Source organism: Thamnophis sirtalis, unplaced genomic scaffold (assembly GCF_051295495.1).
Source record: "Thamnophis sirtalis isolate CommonGarterSnake01/CBP01778 unplaced genomic scaffold, rThaSir2_p1.2 scaffold_6, whole genome shotgun sequence".
NCBI lineage: Eukaryota > Metazoa > Chordata > Lepidosauria > Squamata > Natricidae > Thamnophis > Thamnophis sirtalis.
This window is the reverse complement of record NW_028261386.1, coordinates 81,760,743-81,783,976: the sequence shown is the minus strand read 5'-3', so window position 1 is coordinate 81,783,976 and position 23,234 is coordinate 81,760,743. Positions and strand designations below refer to the sequence as shown.

The following is a 23,234-nucleotide window of genomic DNA, read 5'->3' as shown; positions in this document are numbered from 1 at the left end:
ATTACAAATACAAATACTAGGAAAGTTTAATTAATACTTCACTCTGACTATGCATTGAGGTTTTAGTATTTTGTGTAATTAAGATTCAGATACCGGTAAAAAATTGTGTTTAGCTACAAATTTGTGTTTAAGCTTAAATTTTGGTTACAGTTTTAACCTCTATTAACAGCTTTTTCCTAGCCCTTCATTTTCCATTTTAGTGTGCCTCTTTCAGTTTAAAACAATATAAATAAAACATGTTATTAGAGCAAAAGAATGACAACAGAGGTAATTTCTCCAGGACAATAAAAACTTATATTACAATAATTAGTTATATATTGCTTTTAGAGTGCGTGAATCCAGTTGGTGGTCTTGGTCTAAGAAAAGATATGGTGCAGTTAATGAAATGTACAGCTTAGTTAAGATCTCTGCTAATAAACTGGATTTTAGAACCACATCTTGATGCTTTGAAGAGTACAAGCTATCTAAACCAGGTTGGACACTTTCTTTGCAAAGAAATTTACAGAGCATTCCATTATTGAATTTCAATTTATTGGCTCCCACATAACCCATGGAAGTTCAGTGATTGATAATTGGATCCCAAATAACATTTTCACGTTAATACAAGAAGCAACCCCGTTTCTTAAAAAGGGCAATTGAAAGCTTTTGAAATAAATTAGTAGTGGTAGATTTTATTTAGTGAAAGAAAAACCTTTGTATTGAAAAGTAGTATAGTGGTCAGGCATGGATAACATCATCATCACAGTAGTTCTTGTTTAGTAATTGCCTGTTTGCAATTATGAGAGTGATGAAAAAGTATCTTTGCAACCAACCTTCGTAAAGCAAAGGAAAGCTGAAGCAAAATCATAAACACGCTTGCAGTTTCACTTTACTTACTGACTGTTGGTACCAATTATGGTCATTGAAGGAGGACTACCTATATATCTCTAGATGGTGCATTGGTTTATCATTTGTATTGGTGATTGGTTTGTAGTCCTCTGGGGTATAAACTGCCCCAACATTTTAGCTTAGTGTGCTGTGTAAAACCAGTGATCTGATGAAAACTCATAGCTTTGTTCCCTGCTTATGAGCATTTAAGCATAAACTAATGCTTATGAACTGTTGATCTAGTATTGTAAATCTACTGCTATATTACTAGTAGAGGACTGCATTTTAATTAGGATTAACGTTTGTATGTAGCATTAAACTTATAGGTTTGCATTAAAATTTAAATCAGCATTAGTATTTATATCTGAACAGTGATTTAAACTTTTCTAAACAGTGAGTTACATACTGCTCTTTTGTACTGAGTCATAAAATACCTTCCCGGAAAAAAGTTTTTTATCTATCAGGTATTACAAATGTAAAAATAAATCAGAATCTGAATTGCCTTTTATTGTGTGATTTATTGTATCTGTTTTATCCAGGTTTTGTGGGGAGCCCTTGGTACACTAAACATATACTATCTTTTGTAAACCAGGGATTGGCAGAACAGATTAGTATTTGTTGATCTATGATATCTGGCTCCTAATTGTTAAATAAAACAAATCCCATCTACAGGTTAGGCTATTGAAGAAAAGGAAGTGGGAGGAAATATTTCTAGGCTGATATGCATTAGGAGTGTCCTGTTCCTTAGTTCAAAGCTTGTCTATCTCAGTAATTGTTTATTCAGATGCTTAGTAAGATGTTGGATTCCCTCCAATTAGCTGGGCAGTAAATAGTACAATAGTTCATTTTTGAAGTGAAAGCTGCTTTCTAATAATGAGGTACAAAACACTTGTTCAAAAACTGATCTCATTAATTTAAATAACAAGGTTTTTGCTGGATTTAGACCTTTTTGAGAAATTGTATTTAAATTTAATCTATTTTTTTGCCTCTAATTATAATAGTATTGGCTTTTATTCTATTTGGGCATAAATGTGCTGTCCCCAGGTACTTTTTGCCTCTTTCCAAAAGTGCTAATTTCAAATAACCAAATTTACATACATATTTGTTAATTATGTAAACTAGGAAAATTTGTTTTTCAGGAATGGTATTGGAAATTTTTCCAATGTAGAACTGAATAGGTAAATGATATTAGTGTGCTTCATTTTGTTCATATATTCAGTATAAGTATCTAATACATTCTTTAGTGCTTTTACTCTGAATAATAGAACATACAGTTTGAAGGAGACTGAAGATCTCCTTATCCAATCGCCTGCCTGGAGCATGGATTCATTACTGCAGCATCCTGACAGATGGCAACCCAGCTGCTGTTTAAGTATTTTTCCTGAAGATTGACCACCTCCCCAGATAGTCTTTTCCATTGTTTATTTTTATCAGGATTTTTTTTCCTTGCTGTCCAAAATTTATGACCTTGTAATTTAACCCAATTGCTTCTTATCTTGTCTTCTGGAACAACTTTGAACAAGGCCCTGAGTTTTGCATTATCATCCTTTTCATAGTTGGTAATTGCTGTTGTGTCTTTTAATAGTCACAGGCTGATCATACCCAACACTTCCAATTGTTTCTAGCAAGTTTTTTTCCCCAGGTCCATTATTTCTTTCTGAGCATTCTTCAGTTTGTTAGTATCCTTCCTAAAATACGCAAAGAACTGGATACCATACTTTAGCGGCAATCTGATCCATGCTGCTGCCGCCTGTGGTTCATTTCTTAGTTTGGTCCATGTATCACATGGTTCCTTATTTGGATTGTGATGCTTCAAGCATTTAGATTCCATAACAGCAGTGTATATACTGCTGTTCAGTATGGTTTCCCCTCATCCCATAACTTTACATTTGATTTCCCTACTTCTTTGATTTCCTATAATCTAGATACAGGATTATGCATTTGCTGTTGCAATTCATATTGGCTAATTTGTTCCATTGTTCCAGCTTGACAAAATTCTTTTGAATCTTGATACTATTCTGAATGGTGTTTATCAACCCCCAACATTGTCATCTTCATTTGATAATCATTTTTAACACCTCACTCAGTATTTGATAAACACGTTGAACAGCACAGAGTTCAATAGAGCGTCATATGTTTTAATATGTCCAGTTTGCTGTTGTCATTGATGTACATTTATTGAATATAGGCCTCCGTTTACAACAGTTCTCACTTAACAACTGTTACAACATCCTAATGGTCACATGATCAAAATTCAGGCGCTTGGTAACTGACTCATGATGGTTACAGTATCTTGGGATCATGTGATCATCCTTTGTGTGGTGAAAAGTCAATGAGGAAGCCAGATTCACTTAACAACCATTTTACCAACTTAACTGCTGTGATTCTTAAAAATTGTGGCAAAAAAGGCCATAAAATGGGGCCAACTCAATAAACGTCTCACTTGGCAACAGAAATTTTAGGCACAATTGTGATTGGTAACTAAAGGACTACCTGAACAGTTCTCAACCAGTTCTGCATCCATGTAATACAGCATAGCATATAGCCATCTTTAGACTCCCAAGAGGGATATTATTGAATGCTTTTCTGAATTAAACTTCATAATTTCCAATGCATTCCTGAGGTCATACTGAAATACAGCTAAGTTATGGAGTCACAGTCAAGTTTGTGAAATGGGACAGATGAGATCCTAAATAGGTGTCTTATTATAAAACAACCACTAATATTCCAAAAATGTAAAGAAAGGGTAATAAAGTTTCCAATTGGGAAATGGAAGTAGCTCTTCACTCCATTTTACATTTAAGCGGATGAGTCCGTGATTTTCTCAAATACATTTCATGCAAACTAGCAATCTTAGTATTAATTTTCACAAACTAGATATACTAAATTGTTGAGCTGCCAGATACCAGCCAGAGTCTGTGAGGCTTTGCTAATGTTCTGTCCAGTATTATGTGATACTTCTGGATAAGATGATAATACTGTGTTATTTACAAATTGAAATACATTCCAAAACAACTTACTGAATTTATGAAGACTGCATTTTTCAGACTTGATTATTTAACCCAACTGCAGGATATGGTAGCAGAAAACAAAGAGGCTTCTCTCTCTCCTTCATATAATATTTAATGTTCATTGTTTGTTACCTTTGCAAAATTTGAATGCCACACATTGTTAATGAAATTGTATAATAAATACAGGTAGCCCTCAACTTATGACTGCAATTGACCCCAACATTTCTATTGCTTAGTGAAGCATTTAAGTGAATTTTGTCCATTTTATGACTTTTCTTACCACAGTTATTAAGTAAATCGCTGCAGTTGTTAAAGTTAGTAACATGGCTATTAAGTGAATCTGACTTCCCCATTAACTTTGCTTATCAGGTCACAAAAAGTGATCACATGCCTCTGGGATACTGCTCCTGCCATAAATATGTGTTGGTTGCCAAACACCTGAATTGTGATCATGTGACCATGGAGATGCTACAATGGTCATAAGTGTGAAAATAGTTATGTCACCTTTTTCAGTGCTGTTGTAATTTTGGCCACTAAATGAACTATTGTAAGTCAAGGACTACCTGTATACCAAAGCAATGGAAAAGGTTTGACACTACCATTTTGATGAGAATAATGTCTTGAATATCTGCTTCCCAGATTTATATATTTTATTTCATTTCAACTGTTTAAAGTGGGCTTAAAGGTTTGTGAACCCTTCTAAATTTAATATTTCTGCGTAAATATGACCTCAGTTAAACAAATGAATCAAAAACATTGCTTGTTCTGTTTGATCCAAAAATGCTTATTTGCATATGAAAAAAGTGAACCTTTCAATAATTGGTGTTGCTGAATATTAGGTGTAATTGCTGCTATTAAATATTTCTGATAACTATTGTTGAACCCTGCACATTGGCTTGGAGGAATTTTAACTATTCTTCCTTATCAAACAACTTCAACTCAAAAGATATTGGTGGGCTTCCCTGCTTGATGAACTGGTCTTTAGTTCCATACCCTTTACTGTGGGATTCTTTGATACTCCTCCCAGAGTGTTACACGCTTGGCTGTTGGTGTGATCTTGATTGGTCAACATCTCCTGGGAAGGATAACAGTGGTGCTGAATTGCCTCCATTTGTACATTATCTAACGGTCGACTCGTCTAATCCCAATTCTTTGGAAATAATTATGTAATCTTTTCCAGCCTGGTGGTATTAACTTTTTCAGAGGTCCCCAGAAATCTCTTGTTCAGCTCATGACACACTTCCATATAGTATGCTGTGAAGACTGATAAGATTACCCAGAATTTTGTTAGGCAAGACCTTATCATTTCATTGATTGAAATATCTAATTAATTTCCCCTTCAAAGTAACTAATAATCCAAGAGGTTTGTATATTTTTGTCACACACATGTAGCTTTGGATGATGGTCAATAAGTGATCAAATATATTGACTGCTTAATTGGGTTCTCTAGTTTTAGAATGTGAATAGTATTACATTTTAGGTCATATTGATGTAAAAATATTAAAAATTCAAAAAGGTTCACAAATGTTTAAGCACCACTGTCTCAAGAATTACAAATATGCTATTACTATGTATAACGAGTGCTGTCATTGTTACTGAGGACATGATAGAGAAGTGATGCAAAATTGAAAAAAAATACAAACTCATTCAAACGATAAAATGTACCTTCCTCACAAATGCTTTGGGCTTTTTACTCTAAAAACGTGCACTATGAACAGAGCTATCACTATATTTTCTGTTTCTCAAAAAATTTCAGCAGTAGGTTCAATTACAATCCCCCCCCCAATTTTCTGAAACTAAAGAGTTTCTTTTTAACTCTTATAACAATGTTAAAATTTGACAACTGTAATATTCATGATACATTTTGGAAAGTTAGTTGAGAACAAAGTTAAAGCTTTCATGAATTTTCTGATGTATCTAGTCAAACGATTTTGGATTTTAGAGATCCAAATCTTTAATCTTGCTTCAATAAAATCAATGCATTTTTTTACAACCATTATTTTATTTCACAGCTTTTCAGTCGGTATTCATACATGCATAATGGTTACTGAGGAAAATTTGTCTAAGGCAGTAAAGTCAAATACTTTGCTTTGATTAAATTTCTCTTGCTTCTTGAAATATCTGAATTTACAAAATCTTTATGATTAAACAGTTCCAAAGACAGTTACAATTTTAGCTGAAGAGAATTTCTAATTTTAACTTCCTTTACAAATGAACAATATTAGGATTAGGTTTTCTATCCCCATATACATAATAGCATATTATATACATATTTTTCTTAATTCTATTGAATGTATTGTGAAAAAACGTGCAGCTCATATATAGAAAACTGCTCAATGTCGTACATACTGTATATATATATCCTTTTCCTGTAATATAACAGATAATCTGCATCCGTAAGATAGAAAACCAGCTTCACAATGTTTTTACACCATCAATTCCAAGAAACATAGTTACTGATGAAATATGAAATTAAATGCATTGACTCCCATCATTTTGTAGCAAATGTCCATAAATTTATCATGACATTTGCTCACTTTCCAAAATGGACAAAGTTGAAGTCCAATAAACCTGTTGCTCGGATAGCGACTAGTCTTGTAAAATGTGTGTTGCAATGTACACCTGGTATCAGAAAAACACTCTTCCAAGTTCAAACATGACCTGCAACACAAAACAGAACTTTGCTAGCTTTCATGCTTATTTGGCTGGTTTCTATTTTTAGTGTTTGCACAAAGTGCTCTATGTCGAGATATCAGGGATCAGTAACCTCCAAACCAGAAGCATAAAGTATTTTTTTGGGGGGGGAGGGGGGGAAGACTGACTGAAATCCCAAGACAGCAGAATGAATACTGAATTCTGTACTGGTCATGGAATGGGAACAAATGGGGAGGGGTTATAGAAAAAAGAATTGTGAGGTGTGTGGCAACTTGAACAAAGAGTACACTGCATCACTGCTAAACTTGCAAATTTACTGAATTTAAATTTATTCCTTGTATTGTTTTGAAATCCAGCCCTTCCAAAAATTTTAACTATTTCACACCTGTTAACTATGGGTGTATATAACTGTGGCTGTGTATTAGGACAGAGGGCTATTTGATTTATAACACTAACCAGGGAATTTATTATTAATTACATTTATGTGCCACCCATCTCATGGTTTGAGGCAACTCTGGGTAGCTTACAATGTAATAAAACATAATGACATTTCAAGTGGAGCAGCAGTGGTGCCTTCTCTGTTATTGCACCAACCACTTCTATGGCTTTTCCTTCGGGGTGCCCATGCCAATTAGTCCCCATGCCAGAAGACAGGGAAGATGTAATCTCTGGTGGCAAGAAGTTCCAAAGTATGCGGGTTATGTGGCAAAAAATGATCATTCTGTAGATCCCACCAGCCGAAATTCCTTGGCTGATGGGATCCGCAGTAGGCTCCTGCCAGAATGAGAAGTGGGATGATCCCTTTGGAAAAAGATTTCTCAGATAACCTGGACTCATGCCAGAGAGAGCTTTTACTCCCTTCTGTCTCTTATCTACCTTGTCTGCCTGCACATGAAGTAGTTTTTGTGGGATGGATAGTTATTCTTGCCTGTATTCAGAAATTGTACATGCTGAAGGCTTTAGTAATTAATCTACTAACTGAGTTTAGCATTAGGATAGGGATTTACAACTCCCCCGCCTCCCAGAGAGCAGCATTTAGCCTTTCAGTTGTTGAGCCAGAAAGAAAAGATAAATGTTATTTAATTAAACATAATTACTATGATTACTCCTCATGCATTCAATCCATTCTCATCCTTTCCCTTTGCATCATACACGTGGAGAAACTCAAGGCCATTCCTATGATTTGGGGTACTACAGCATGAGTAAACTTCATACTCTCTGGTATGGATACAACACTATCCAGGAGGGTTCTGTGAACTTGGAATGATGACAGTGAAAGAGTGACATAGGATGATAATATACTTAAAATCTAGTCACCAATTCAATAGAGTGGATATTCAGCTATAAGCTATAAGCCTTTTTCCTAACAATTGCTCTCCACAATGTTGAGACAAAAACTACCTTTAGAAAATAAGAATTTCAAGACTGGAGGACAGAATTTCTAGGCCTTTGCTGAACAAGCAATATCTAACAAAGAATACATTACTCCAATGACAAAGGAGGAAGTTGCTATTGTATTTTTGATTGGGACTATTTTGCATAATTGATTTCCTAAACAGTACTATTGGCAACACACAGTGAAATAGGCAATAGAATATTCAATATATGTAAACAGCATGTAAAACATTAAATTACCATTAAATCTTTGTTCAGCCTACATACCTTGTACAACTCATGGAATATAAGTAATCCAACATGCACTGTAATGAACTTATAAGTTGGTCTGATTTATATGGCTATAAAATAAGGCTGTGAGTGTATAGTAAAATAAAGTAAAGTATAGTAAAATTGACAAGCTATTGTACTATGCTGATTTCTATATTTTTAAATAAATTTATGGAAACTATTTTAAAGTTATTTGAAAACTTGTCCCTTGTCTAAGGAAACTGACTTTAAATACTCTTCAGTGAACTTAACATTCTGCATATGTTTTACGAAACAATTTTAGTAAACCAACCTCTATTGTGATGAGTATTACTATCATCCATTCCAAGCGCAGAGCATGTTTTTCATTCAAATGATTTCTCATCAGATCTGTCAGTTCTGTGCACTGCTGGAGCTTTTCATTTACTACCTTCAGTAGTAAGGACAGAAAAGTTGATGTTTCAGAAAACCTTAAATAAACAATTCTTAATATAAGTTACTTCCAGAGATGAATTTATTGAAATAAAAAATATGGAGAATTGTATCACAATGTTTCTATAAACTGAATACACTAGAGCAGCTAAGACTGAACACTCAGAACAATTCTTAGTCATGGGATAATGTGATTTTTCAGCATTTATACAACAGATTGCAATGTGTAGATAACCCAGATAATCCCAGGCCTCAATTTCCTTTCTCCATTTGCATGCATTTATAAAATTAAATAGAAATACATTTTTCTATTGAGTATTTCTTGCAACGAACCTAAGGAAATATTTAGGCGTCAGCCCTCATCACAATTGCCCTCTGAAGCATTTAGTTAAATTGTGTAAAATACCTGCCTTAGCCTAGTATACTTCACCAAATAATAATCAAGATTTAAGTCTAGCAAAACTCAGCTAACAATGCAACAGGGTTAAATATGCCCAAACCTTTAATAAAGTTAATAGCAGAGAATTTCAACATAAAATTAGAAGCAAATCCTGAAATAAAACAATGTAAAACAAAATTCCTCAAATGGAATTGTCAATTTCATCATTCCTTATTGGATTGCGAAGATTCTGTGAAGTTTTTTTTTAAAAAAACAACAACACTTTTAAAAATCTATGTGCATTAATTTAAAGACAGTAGTGAGGCCATTTTATTCCTGAATCTCATTGTTCATACACAGGCACAACACTGTCATGGCAACAATCACATCTTTGAAAGCAAATTTGTGTGTATGTGTGTGTGTGTACATATACATATACACACACACTTAATTTCATTTCAAACAACTGGGCTATATCAAGGCATCAAAAAACTACCTGTTGAATCTGTTACTGAATTAAAACATTTATGTACTAATACTACCTGTAATATAGTCCAGAAACCAGTAAGAATATGTGGAATCTACAAAAAGTTTCGTGAATATTGTTACAGATTACTATCCCAGTGAGCTGGTTCATTCTAAATAATGATGCTCTGTAAAGCTAAATTGATCCCTGCTACACTACATCAAAAACATTTCAGAAACAATCAACACAATTACAACTACATGGTATCACTGTAGTCCATAGATCAACTGAAGTCCTCCAAAGCACAATTATGTAAACCAAATGACTTAGTAGCCCAAGAAAGAATGGGACTCATCTATAACAAAGTATAAGGACTGTAACAGCTCATACTGTATGCAGGACAGACAGGCAGAAAAGAGATAGTAGAGTGCATCCATAAACACTATTTAGCAACTGGAAGGTACAATGAAAACTCACAACACAGAGAAAGATTGAACTGTAATTTCAACTGGAAAACAGCAACCTAGACCAAGCTAAAACTGGAATTCCTGAAAGCTTAGCTTTCAGACAAGTTCATCCATTAATAGACACATAGAGATAAACCGCATTTACACACCTTTCAAATGAGACAATTTAAAAAGGCTAAGAAACAAAAAGACCAGAATACATTCTCTCCAGCAACCTACACCCAGTTAATCAAGGATCAACACCAGACAAAACAAGCAAAAAGCAATACTCTAGTCAAGGAACTACCAAAGAAAAAGTTATACTTCTACCAACACCTACTGTATATATAAAGCTACTGTATATATAAAGAAAGGGCAAGCACCACACTCACAGCACTGATATTACATTGTCAATAATGAAACATCTGCAAGCAAACAACCATGCTTAGAGAGCATCAATGAGTCCGCAGTTAAATCCTGACCTACTTATGTTCTCTTCTATTGAAAAGTGAGTTTTGTGGAAAGCAGTATGTTATGTTCACAAGTTCTTGATTGGATTTCTAAACATTTTTTTTTGTTACCATCTAACAATCATCTTTTTCCACGGGACACCAAGATACACTTCTGCAATAGCTCCATAGCAAAATATTGTAAATATTTTAAGAAAAAACATCCAATAATTTTTAGAGTCAACCATTAATCATAAAGTACTCTAGAAAAAGCAAAATCTATAAAAGCAAGTTTCTGTAAAACTCCATTTGCCAAATTGTTGGTGAATTCAGAATTACATGGATTTAAGAAAAAGGGCAAACATATTATAAAACCTCCCCAAAAGTTACAGAATGCACTGGTTATGTTTGCATAAAACAATAAAACTAGATACTGGCTTGCGGAGGCTTCAATAGACTATAGCAATCCCTGCAGCCTGAAACAGATGATGATAGGGAGAAATTGAAAGTGAAACTTTCTGCTTGCTCCAACTGGCAAATTGCTGGGAGGCAGAGGCAGATTTTTTTCCCTTGTGCTAATCAGGCTGTTTGCTGCAAGGAGGTAAGTCAACAACTATAAATGCCTATAGAATGTTCAAATTATTACACCTATTTTTTAAAGACAGCTTTATTATTAGTCTAGACACCTTAACAAAATGAAGAAGCTTTTTAAAATAAATGCTTGATCTGAAGAGGCCCAGTGCTATTCTTTTAAATAGCAGAGAATAACTATACTTCCAGAAAGCACATCAATTTTAACAACATCTGTACAAGTATAATCTGAAATATAACATTACAAACACATGTATATTGTCTGTACTGTTTGCTGTTTGTTGCAAGGAGGGAAATTGCTGGGAGGCAGAGGCTGATATTTTTCCCTTGTTTTCATCCCCAAAAGCTAGGTGCGTCTTATACTTCAGAGTGTCTTATACTCTGAAAAATACTGTAGATAAAAATAGTAAAATAATACCTTAACTCTGCGATCAATACTGAGAAACCGATGCATTTTATCATACAGTTGTTCAAGATGTTCTCTGTCCCAGTAGAAATCTGGGGTAATCAACAGATCAGAACTCAGATTTATATGATGCCTGAGGAAGGAAAGATAAATTCTTATTTAAAAGCCAGGTAATGAATTGTATTTTGCATATTGCACTGTTATAAGTTGAGACAAACAAGTACTCTTTGGACAAACATACTTCATGTAGCAAAAAAAATATGTTACATTGTCACAGCTACAGAACTTATAGTTAAGTTTTCAATCTCCGAATAAACATTCTATTCTTTTAGAACCTGATTAAAGCTTTATATACAACATGTTATCACCTTTTATTTATTCTGCTATATGTGTATTACTACAAACCTAGGTTATCAGGAGTTGAAGAAAATACAGAAAAAAACTAGTGGTATTAAAAAAACCAATATACAATGGGATTAGTTTGAAGGTTTATCTTTGTGCTGCTAGTTAATACTATTTAGTGACACAATCAAAGTAAGGACCTGACAAATAAACCACATTTTAACAGGAAAATAACAAGATGCTTATTGGTGTTAAATTTATACAAGTAAGCTCTGGATTCTGTTAAACATTACTTAGTTCTGTTAAAGGACAGAGGACAATAGTCTAGATGCAGAAGAGAGAAATATAATTGTATCACTTTAAAAATATCACACATTTAAAAAGCGGATTATACATGCCAGTATACTATATCCATATATGTGTGAATACTATCATGGTATTTTTTTTTGTTAAAGATTGCTTTTAAATGGACTCTAAAATGCAATCTTTTTGTTTATTTTTCATTCAGATACCTCAAGTCAAACAGTTCCCCAATTTTCTGCATAACATCAGCATGAGACAGTTTCAGTTTCTTTCTTAATTTAAGCATCTGTAAGAAGGGAGAACATTGATTTTTTTTAGATGTACAATATTATCCATCCAACTGCACTCTTTACTTGAACTGGCAGAAACAATCCTAATGACAATAAAGATCTATTCTGAATTTCATATTAACTTTGGGAGGTGGGATAGGCAGTCTTGCCATAGACAGTTTGTGATAACCCAATTGTTATGGCTGGAGAACTTCCTGACAAAATTTAGATTTAAATTAAGATCTATCCTACAAGACAGAGATTAAAATTCACAAAGACTTATGTTATCTGATGAATATCTCAGCATTCTACAAGAGTTTCCAGGAAACAAAGAGGATGAATCCTCAAGTACAGTGGGGCAAAAAAGTATTTAGTCAGCCACCAATTGTGCAAGTTTTCCCACTTAAAAAGAGAAGAGAAGCCTGTAATTGACATCGTAGGTAGACCTCACCTATGAGAGACAAAATGAGAAAACAAATCCAGACAATTACATTGTCTAATTTCGAAAGATTTTGTTTTTGCAAATTATAGTGGAAAATAAGTATTTGGTCAACATCAAAAGTTCATCTCAATACTTTGTTATATATCCTTTGTTGGCAATGACAGAGGTCAAACGTTGTCTATAAGTCTTCACAAGGTTGGCACACACTGTTGCTGGTATGTTGGCCCATTCCTCCATGCAGATCTCTAGAACTGTGATGTTTTGGGACTGTCGCTGGGCAACACGGACTTTCAAATCCCTCCAAAGGTTTTCTATGGGGTTGAGATCTGGAGACTGGCTAGGCCACTCCAGGACCTTGAAATGCTTCTTATGAAGCCACTCTGTTGTTGCCCAGGCGGTGTGTTTGGGATCATTGTCCTGCTGAAAGACCCAGCCATGTTTCATCTTCACTGCCCTTGCTGATGGAAGGAGGCTTGCACTCAAAATCTCACGATACATGACCCCATTCATTCTTTCCTGTACACGGATCAGTCGTCCTGGTCCCTTTGCAGAGAAACAGCCCCAAAGCATGATGTTGCCCCCCCACCCCCGTGCTTCACAGTAGGTATGGTGTCCTTTGGATGCAACTCAGCATTCTCTCTCGTCCAAACACGACGAGTTGTGTTTCTACCACAGTTCTACTTTGTTTTCATCTGACCATATGACATTCTCCCAATCCTCTTCTGGATCATCCAAATGCTCTCTAACAAACTTCAGACGAGCCCGGACATGTACTGGCTTAAACAGGGGGACATGTCTGGCACTGCAGGATCTGAATCCCTGGCGGCGTAGTGTGTTACTGATGGTAGCCTTTGTTACGTTGGTCCCAGCTCTCTGCAGGTCATTCACTAGGTCCTCCGTGTGGTTGTGGGATTTTTACTCACCGTTCTTGTGATCATTTTGACCTCACGGGGTGAGATATTGCGTGGAGCCCCAGATCAAGGGAGATTGTATATAATTATATACAAGCGGTATATAAGTCTACTGCTATTATCAGTGGTCTTGTATGTCTTCCATCTTCTAATTATTGCTCCCACAGTTGATTTCTTCACATCAAGCTGCTTGACTATTGCAGATTCAGTCTTCCCAGCCTGGTGCAGGTCTACAATTTTGTTTCTGGTGTCATTCGACAGCTCTTTGGTCTTCACCATAGTGGAGTTTGGAGTGTGACTGTTTGAGGTTGTGGACAGGTGTCTTTTATACTGCTAACAAGTTCAAACAGGTGCCATTAATACAGGTAATGAGTGGAGGACAGAGGAGCCTCTTAAAGAAGTTGTTACAGGTCTGTGAGAGCTAGAAATCTTGCTTGTTTGTAGGTGACCAAATACTATTTTCCACCATAATTTGCAAAAAAATTCTTTCCAAATCAGACAATGTGATTGTCTGGATTTGTTTTCTCATTTTGTCTCTCATAGTTGAGGTCTACGTATGATGTCAATTACAGGCCTCTCTCATCTTTTTAAGTGAAAGAACTTTTTCTTTTTAAGTGAAAGACCACACCCTCACTGTAGGGAGGAGGAACCGACCAGGTGGTTCCGCCCCAGGCGACTTATGGACCCTCTGAGGTTCCAGACGGAGCTTGGGGTTATTCCTGATACCCTCGCCCGCAGTCCGGTGGAGACTCTGGTTGCTGCTTGGAACTCGGCAGCGACGGAGTCTCTTAACCGGATTGCGCCTCTACGGTCGCTCCGAGGCAGTGGATCCAGGAGGGCCCCTTGGTTTACTGAGGAACTCCGGGAGAGGAAGCGCCAGAAGAGACGCCTAGAGCACCAATGGAGATCCAATAAATCAGAATCGAACCGAGCACTTTTAACATCAAGCATCAGAGAATACATTCGGGCAATCAGGACGTCGAAAAGAACTTACATTGCCACTCTGATTGCTTCCGCCGAGTCGCGCCCAGCCGCCCTGTTCAGGATAACCCGTTCCCTCCTAAATAGGAGGGATACGGGTGATCCTTTGAAGGGCAGGGCTGAGGATTACGTCCAGTTTCTCGCGGACAAAGTTGCTCGGTTTCGGACGGACTTGGACTCCATTTCTGCAGAACCAGCCGAGGCACTAAGGGAAAATCTGGTAGACCATCGCTGGGTTGAGTTTCAAGCTGTTGCCCCCGAGGACGTGGACAAGGCCATGAGAGCTGTAAGTGCCTCCACATGTGTACTGGACCCGTGCCCCTCCTGGCTGGTTGTTAACAGCAGGGAGGTGACGCGGGGCTGGATCCAGGCAGTTGTTACCGCCTCCCTTCGGGAGGGGGTCTTTCCCCCCGCTCTTAAGGTGGCGGTGGTGAGACCCCTCCTGAAGAAACCAACTCTGGATCCAGCCATTTTAAACAACTATCGTCCAGTCTCCAACTTCCCCTTTGTGGGGAAGGTTGTTGAGAAGGTGGTGGCCTTTCAGCTCCAGCGGTCCTTGGAGGAAGCTAGTTATCTTGATCCTTTCCAGTCTGGCTTCAGGCCTGGCTACAGCACGGAAACCGCTTTGGTCGCATTGACCGATGATCTCTGGAGAGCCAGGGATGGAGGCCACGCCTCCATCCTGGTACTCCTTGACCTCTCAGCGGCTTTCGATACCATCGACCATGGTATCCTTCTGCGATGACTGCGGGAGGTGGGGGTGGGAGGCACCGTTTTACGGTGGTTCTCCTCTTACCTCTCGGACAGGTCGCAGTCGGTGTTAGTCGGAGTGCAGAGATCGACCCCTAGGCCCCTTACATATGGGGTGCCGCAGGGTTCGGTCCTGTCCCCCCTACTTTTTAATATCTACATGAAACCGCTGGGCGAGATCATTCGGCGGCACGGGATAAAATACCACCAGTATGCGGACGATACTCAGTTGTATCTGTCCGCCCCGTGCCAACTCAATGAAGCAATGGACGTGATGAGCCAGGGCCTTGAGGCTGTCAGAGACTGGATGGGGGTTAATAAGCTTGTGCTCAACCCGGATAAGACCGAGTGGCTGCTGTGCTTCCCTCCCACTAATTGGCCAAGTGTTCCATCTCTCAGGCTGGGGGGTCAAATACTACGCCCCTCAGACAGGGTCCGCAACTTGGAAGTCCTCCTGGACCCACAGCTGACTTTTGAACACCATTTGTCAGCTGTGACCAGGGGGACATTTGCCCAGGTTCGCCTGGTGCACCAGTTGCGTCCCTACCTGAACCGGGAGGCTCTCACAACAGTCACTCGTGCCCTTGTGACCTCTAGGCTGGAGTACTGCAACGTGCTCTACATGGGGCTGCCCTTGAAGAGTATTCGGCGACTTCAGCTAGTCCAGAATGCGGCCGCGCGAGCGATTGTGGGTGCAATAGCAATAGCAGTTAGACTTATATACCGCTTCATAGGGCTTTCAGCCCTCTCTAAGCGGTTTACAGAGTCAGCATATCGCCCCCACAGTCTGGGTCCTCATTTCACCCACCTCGGAAGGATGGAAGGCTGAGTCAACCTTGAGCCGGTGAGATTAGAACCGCTGAACTGCAGATAACAGTCAGCTGAAGTGGCCTGCAGTACTGCACCCTAACCACTGCGCCACCTCGTTTCACCCACGTAACACCTATCCTCCGCGAGCTGCACTGGCTGCCTGTTGATCTCCGGGTACGCTTCAAGGTGCTAGTTGTCACCTACAAAGCCCTTCATGGTATTGGATCTGGGTACTTGAGAGACCGCCTACTGCCAATTACCTCCACTCGACCAATTAGATCCCACAGATTAGGCCTCCTCCAAGTTCCATCAGCCAGTCAATGTCGACTGGCAACCACGCGGAGGAGAGCCTTCTCTGTGGCAACTCCGACCCTATGGAACGAACTCCCCGTGGAGATTCGTACTCTCACCACCCTCCAGACCTTCCGCATAGCCCTTAAAACCTGGCTGTCCTGACAGGCCTGGGGCTAAAGACCTCACCGTACCCGAATAGTATGAATGTTGTGTTTTTTAACGAAGTACTGTCCTATATGTAACTTGGTTTGTCCCCCCCTCCTTCTGAATTGTGAGCCGCCCCGAGTCCCCCCAGGGAAAAGGGCGGCATACAAATATTAATAAATACAAAATACAAATACAAAAACTTGCACAATTGGTGGCTGACTAAATACTTTTTTGCCCCACTGTAGATATGCAAGCTTTTTATAGTAACACAAAATCCATAGTATCTATTTTGAAGGAATGTAAATCTGGCTTGGAAATGGGGGACAGAGTGAGTCAACTGCTGAGGGGGACTTTTCCAAATAAGCTTGCTTTGATTTTGTTTCAGGTAAAATGGGCAGAGAAAAACTTTTGACAGGTTTACAAGATTCAGTCATTCTATCTATAATAATCATTGCTGTGCCTGTTTCTTGATCCTATCTGCCCTAAAGGGTTGACACTATCCTAATAAATGCACTTAGATTCCTGCTGTGATAGATCTGAATGGCACCTTAAGGACAGAATACTTCACACTGATGTAAACACATTGTTCCAGGTCCAAATTCCTTGTCTTCTCCAGTTTAATGGAATCCTTTTCAGCCTAAGAATGTAGACCACAAGGAAGTATTGTTCTCTTGATCCTTGACCATCATGGCTAATTAGCCAACCAACCAAGGGAGAATTGTCCAGGTGGATAAATATTGAATGCATTTTATCCTAAATGGAGAATCTCTGGTGCTCTTCAAGACTGTTATAACACTTTCCTCCCAAAAGAAATATTGCAGAGCACACAACATTATTAGAAGCGCCCTGGAAAAAAGAATATTTTCCAAAACACATTGGTCTAAATCAGGGGTAGTCAACCTTTTTATACCTACCACCCACTTTTGTATCTCTGTTAGTAGTAAAATTTTCTAACCACCCACCGGTTCCACAGTAATGGTGAAGTACTTTATAAAATTTATAAAGCAGAGTTACAGCAGGTTAAAGCATATAATAATAATTACTTATCAAATACTTTGTTGGACTTTCACTAAGTTTGGCAGAATAAATCTATAAAACTTACTGTAGATAAATCTATCTTTTTATTTATATTTTGCATACATAGAAGCATGAAGTCTGATGAAATTACATTTAATTAATTAAATTATTAATGAGATCCCTGAGGCTGATGCTGCGAAACTAAATACTGGGTATCTGGCTTGATTTTTTGTAAGGAACAAACGAAGGTCTTCTCTTTCGGAAATATTCAGGCGGTTTCTTTCTTTGGTCATAATATGATTAACAGCACTAAAGCCTGATTCCACAAGATATGAGGTAGGGAAAGGTAACAATAAACTGAATATCATTTTCTACACAGGCATTTTTTTTTTTTGCCATAGGTTTTCATATCCACCACTATCGAATTTATGTTTACTTTCTTCATCATATCTAATTTCTAACAGTTGTTCTTGGCAAGTTGTATCAGCCTCTTCAATATTTGCGGTAAAAGGATTTTTCATCCAGTCATACACCTTCAATTTCAAAATATCTTCAAATTGTTTTTCCATGTCCAATTTAAGTTCGTTGAGGTGGCTACTGAATCTGTCAATATCCTCTGGAGTTACATCATCTTTTATAGATGATAATTCAGGAAACTGATGAAATTCTCTCTTCAATAGATTATAATGAAGTAGATCAAGTTTGTCAATAAATAATGACACAATACTTTGGCAATCTATAAGAGTTTTATAAGCTCCTTGAAGCTGCAAATTGACATCATTAAATCTCTTGAAAATATCTGCCAAATAAAAGGCATCGTTCTTTACTGTTTTTAACTGTTGACACAAATTGGTCTCATTATTACTTTCAAAAAATTGTATGACACTATCATATAATGCTACAAAACAAGCCAAAGATGTACCCTTTGACAGCCACCGAACTTCTGTGTGCAAAAGTAACGTAATAAAATCTTCATTATTGTCCTGGCAAAGCTGTCGAAACATTCTGTCATATTTTGCATTGGATTTGATCTTGCTTACAGCACAAATTATTATAGTTAATGATGAATGGAGACTTGTACTTAGATGTTCTTCTACAAGATGTTGTCTGTGCACCACACAATGAATACATAAAACATTTGGCACTTCTTCCTTCAAATAAGCAACAAATCCACGATAGTGACCTACCATTGATGGTGCTCCATCAGTAGCGCATGCAACAATATTATTCAAAGGAATATTATTTTTTGTAAAATATGATTTCACAGTATTAAATATAGATAATCCTCTTGTATCTGTAATGAGATTTATTGTGAATAGCATTTCTTCTTGTAATGTATTGTTTTCATCGAAATAACGTACATATGCCATCAATAAAGCATTATTATCTGCAATAGTAGATTGCATGGAAAATGAAGAGTTTGGAGAATACTTATAAGTTTTTTTTCAACATTAACAGCCATTTCTTCAATTCGTCGCTTTATTGTGCTATCGCTTAGGGGCAACTTTTTTAAAATTTCAGGTATATCCTGATGCATTACCGTTGAGATAAATTCTTTTATAGAGGGTATTATTACACTTTCTCCAATATTATAGATTTTACCACTTTTTGCAATTAATTATGAAATGCGATAAGCGGCAATTAATCCATCTTTGTTCACTGCATGTTGTTTCTTAAATGATGCAACAATTGTTGAACGATTTTGAATTTTTTTTATATATTTCCTGAAAATATTCAATGGGCTTGTCCATATCATTTGGATGCTTTGTAGAAAGATGTTCTCACAATCGACTTGGCTTCATTGCCGCATTGGATAATGTTTTATGACACAATAAACACATTGGATGTTGTTTATTTACAACTGATTCTATGAAACCCATCTTCAGATACTCTGGCAAATAGCCACGAGCGTATTTCTTTTTTTGAGACATGGGCTCACAATATTTCACAATATTTTGTTTGAAGCTGTAGGCACGTACTCACTCTCACAAATCTGCGTACTGACCAGTGTGACCGCAAACAAAAGAGCCTGTGCCGTGTTTCATCGTCTGCGCATGCCTCTCGCACATTGTGGATTGGGTTGGGGGGGGGCCGCCGGCTACTAGCTTTGCTTCTCTGTTACAGCTGGGTGGTGTGGGGGGAGATGCGCAAGCTATTCTGGGAGGAGGCTCTTTTGTTTGTGGTCATACTATAGCTCCATTTAGTTTCACGTATGAACTAAATTTATGCGCGGATGATACAAATAGTATATTTTCAGAAATTTAAATTATCACGGAGAATTTTATGAAAACCTAATGAAAATGTTTTTAAATAATGCTATGAATTTTTTTTAAAAAGTCAATGAAATTTTAAAAAAGGAAAGTGCTTCAGTATCGGACAAAACCCCTACTGCCCACCATGAAAGCTGGAACTCCCACTAGTGGGCGGTAGGGACTAGGTTGACTACCACTGGTCTAAATCAAGTAGGAGGTGTGAGTCTGGGAGGACCTCAAGATTGTGCACTGGTTCTGTCTGATGCAAACCAGCCCATGCAGAACCAAAAATGACAAATCCCCAGGATTTATGCAAAGTAATTATCTTATCATGTTTTTATAAGACCCAACCTTTAATTCCTTATGTTTTGTTCTTCACTACTACCTGGGGAACACAACATTTTGCCATCTTCAACATACAACTGCTACACTGATTCTTTTTTTCTTTTACTTTAAACATATCTAAATAACTTTCTTCTTTTCTTAGTATAATATGCCAACCATTGAATTTTAGCTTTCCTGCCAGCTTCTCTTGAGTTCTGAGCAGTGTATACTTTTTATTGATGACCTATTCCTCTTTCTACTCCTATATTTAACTCCATTTTCTAACAAAAGGATCAACTTTAGTGTATTCTATCATTTTTAATGTGAGTAAAAAACTATTTTAAATTTAACTCTGAGAAGTTAATTTTTTGTATTTCAAATTTCCATGCAGGTTTTTCTTCTTGGCATCCTATATAGTGAAACTTGTTGACATGAGCATTAATAATAAACATGTCAATCTACATTCAAACAAATAGCTTCCCATAAGAAACATAAAATAGGTATAATTAAAACAACAGGGTTTTCTCCTTAGACACATGAGTTTAATTAAGCATTTTGTAAAGTCATTGAGTTGGAAGTGTTTCATATCTAATTGTTCAAATGTAATACAGAGTTTCACTGAAATTTTGATCTGGCAAACAAATTCAATTCATTCCTGTGTCCAAGAACAGATGGTAAATACAACAATCCAAAATTCAATCACCTATGATGTTAAAAATCCACAAATTTTATGGAAGAATGAAAAAAATAGTAAGTACCTCAGGTATTGATTGAATAGATTCTACAAAATTATCCAGTGCTGCTTCCCAAATGGCCAGTTTTACTACATTAGAGAAAAGCATAAAAATATATTATTCACATGAGCTACATTTCCAAGTTTTATCACAAAATAAAACATTTAAATTTGTATTGTCCAATGCTTGACAAGTAATGTTGATATGCTGATTATTTCTTTTAGACTTTAGAGTAGGTACAAGTTTCTGATTTTAACTTAGGGACAAGAATTTGTTCTCTATTAACCTGATATGTTCTTTTTGACAGTGTAATGTAAAAAACCCACCTTGCACAATACAGTATAATTTGCAAATCAAGTCAAAATTATTTTTTCAAGGTTTTTTTTAAATCCTGGCATAGTGTTTTATATGAACCTTTTAACCATTTTATATGAACCTACCAATTATTTCTCTGCTCTAAGTAACAACTATAGTGGTTAAAGGCCTGGAGACAAAAACATATGAAGAGTGGTTGCAGAAATTGGGTATGGCTAGTTTAGAGAAAAGTATGACTAGGATGACATAATAGCAGTAATCCAATATTTGAGGGGCTGCCACAAAGAAGAGGGGGTCAACTTTTTCCCCAAAAGGCAAGACAAGACACCAGAAGGCAAGACAAAAAATAATGGATGGAAACTAATCAAGGAGAGAAGCAATCTGGAATTAAAGAGAAAGTTTCTAACAGTGAGGACAATTAACCAGTGGAACATCTTGTCTTCAAAAGTTTTATATGCTTCATCACTGGAGGTTTTTAAGAAAAGACTGGAAAGCCACCTGTCTGAAATGATATAGGGCCATGATGGCAAACTTATGGCACATGTGCAACGGGTGGCACACATAGCCATTTGTTAGGGCACGCAATGCGTTGCCTTGTCAGCTCCAGCACGCCAGCAGATTTCAGCCTTCTTTTGAGGGAAGCTCCTGAAGCCTCTGGGAGGGGGGCTATTTTCGCCCTCCCCGGGCTCCTAGAAAGTCTCTGGAGCCTGGGGAGTGAGAAAAAAAAACACCAAAAGTGGGGATAGGGTGCTGGTCGCATGGGCACATGGGAGGGAGGACGCATAGCATTATGGATGTGGCACACCCACGCACAATCCCCCTGCCCTCCCCCCACTTTTCACACGGGAGCCAAAAAAGGTTAGCCACTGATATAGGGTATCCTGCTTGAGCAGGGGTTGGATTAGAAGACCTCCAAGGTCCCTTCTAGCTGATTGATAATAGCTTTCCTACTAAAAAAAGTAAAGATAAAATTTCTGCTGCCCCTATTCAAATCAAAGTACTCTATTCCCAATTCACATAAGATTCAAACATAAACCTCCCATTTCATGTCTCTTTCAGCCCAAAGGGAAACATTACTTTCATGATATTGTTTTCTACAAAGTAAGAATGCTTAAATTTTATGCAGTTTACTAAGGATAATACACTCTGTTTCTTCTGTTTCTCAGAAGTGGTTTGACATTGCCTTCTTCCTAGGGCTGAGAGAAAGTGACTATCCCAAGGTCACCCAACTGCCTTTGTGCCTAAAGCAGGACTAGAATTAACAGTACTAGTCTGATGCTTTATTCTCTTCATAAAAGTGGCTCTCAAAAGTACTATTAAGGGTCACAAGTCTACAGTAAAGCATAAATTATTTGCAATGGCATAATCTATGTACTATAAAATATTTTGTCTATCAAGATTCTCAGTCATCCAGTTGTATCGTGTTTTTATTTTTTGAAAAACCCAGTCGCCTTTTCAAAAATAATACTTTTGATATTAAAACTTTTGTTGTCATAACTTTGAACTTTGCAAAACACTGTTCATAGAGTAACTAATTTTGAACCAAGGTCCCTCAAATGAGCTAACCTACAGCAGGTGCCCAAAATCTGGCATCATGATTCCCTGAGGAAATAAAATTTGGAAAAGCTGTGGCTGCTTCAGTGTTATTGGCTGTTATGTGATCTTTATTTTGTGACAGTTAGTCTCAGAATCCCTTGCTCCCACTCCCACCCAGCAACAGTCCCTTACCTGCCTATTGGAGGGGGAAAGGGGAAGAGAGAAAGGAAGGGAATGGAGATTTCTGGTGTTCCCTGCCAAATTTACACAAGGAAACACAATGGGGAAGCCGGCAGAAAATTGGAAGTCCCTCCTGCTCCCACTCTTTATTGGCCCACTCTTGGTCATTCGTTTTCCCTGTTTAAATAAGAAGATATCTTTGAAGCAATGACCCAATAGGGCACAGGTTGTCTAGTTGGTTGGTTGGTTCCTTCCTTCCCTCTCTCCCTCTTTTTCAGTCA

At 37.5% G+C, this 23,234-nt stretch overlaps 1 protein-coding gene across 2 annotated transcripts in view; it reads right to left on the bottom strand.

Annotated features, from left to right (window-relative positions):
* Positions 1-5,860: 5,860 nt before the first annotated feature.
* Positions 5,861-23,234, bottom strand: part of RMND1 (required for meiotic nuclear division 1 homolog) — a 42,865-nt gene continuing 25,491 nt past the window's right edge. For both annotated transcript variants that reach the window (XM_087718290.1, XM_087718291.1), the window contains 5 exons: positions 20,947-21,011; positions 12,201-12,277; positions 11,359-11,479; positions 8,491-8,607; positions 5,861-6,539 (listed from right to left, as the gene is read on the bottom strand). In XM_087718290.1, coding sequence (XP_087574416.1) covers positions 6,507-6,539; positions 8,491-8,607; positions 11,359-11,479; positions 12,201-12,277; positions 20,947-21,011 — 413 coding nt within the window. In that variant the 3' untranslated portion in view covers positions 5,861-6,506. The remainder of the gene's footprint in view (positions 6,540-8,490; positions 8,608-11,358; positions 11,480-12,200; positions 12,278-20,946; positions 21,012-23,234) is intronic.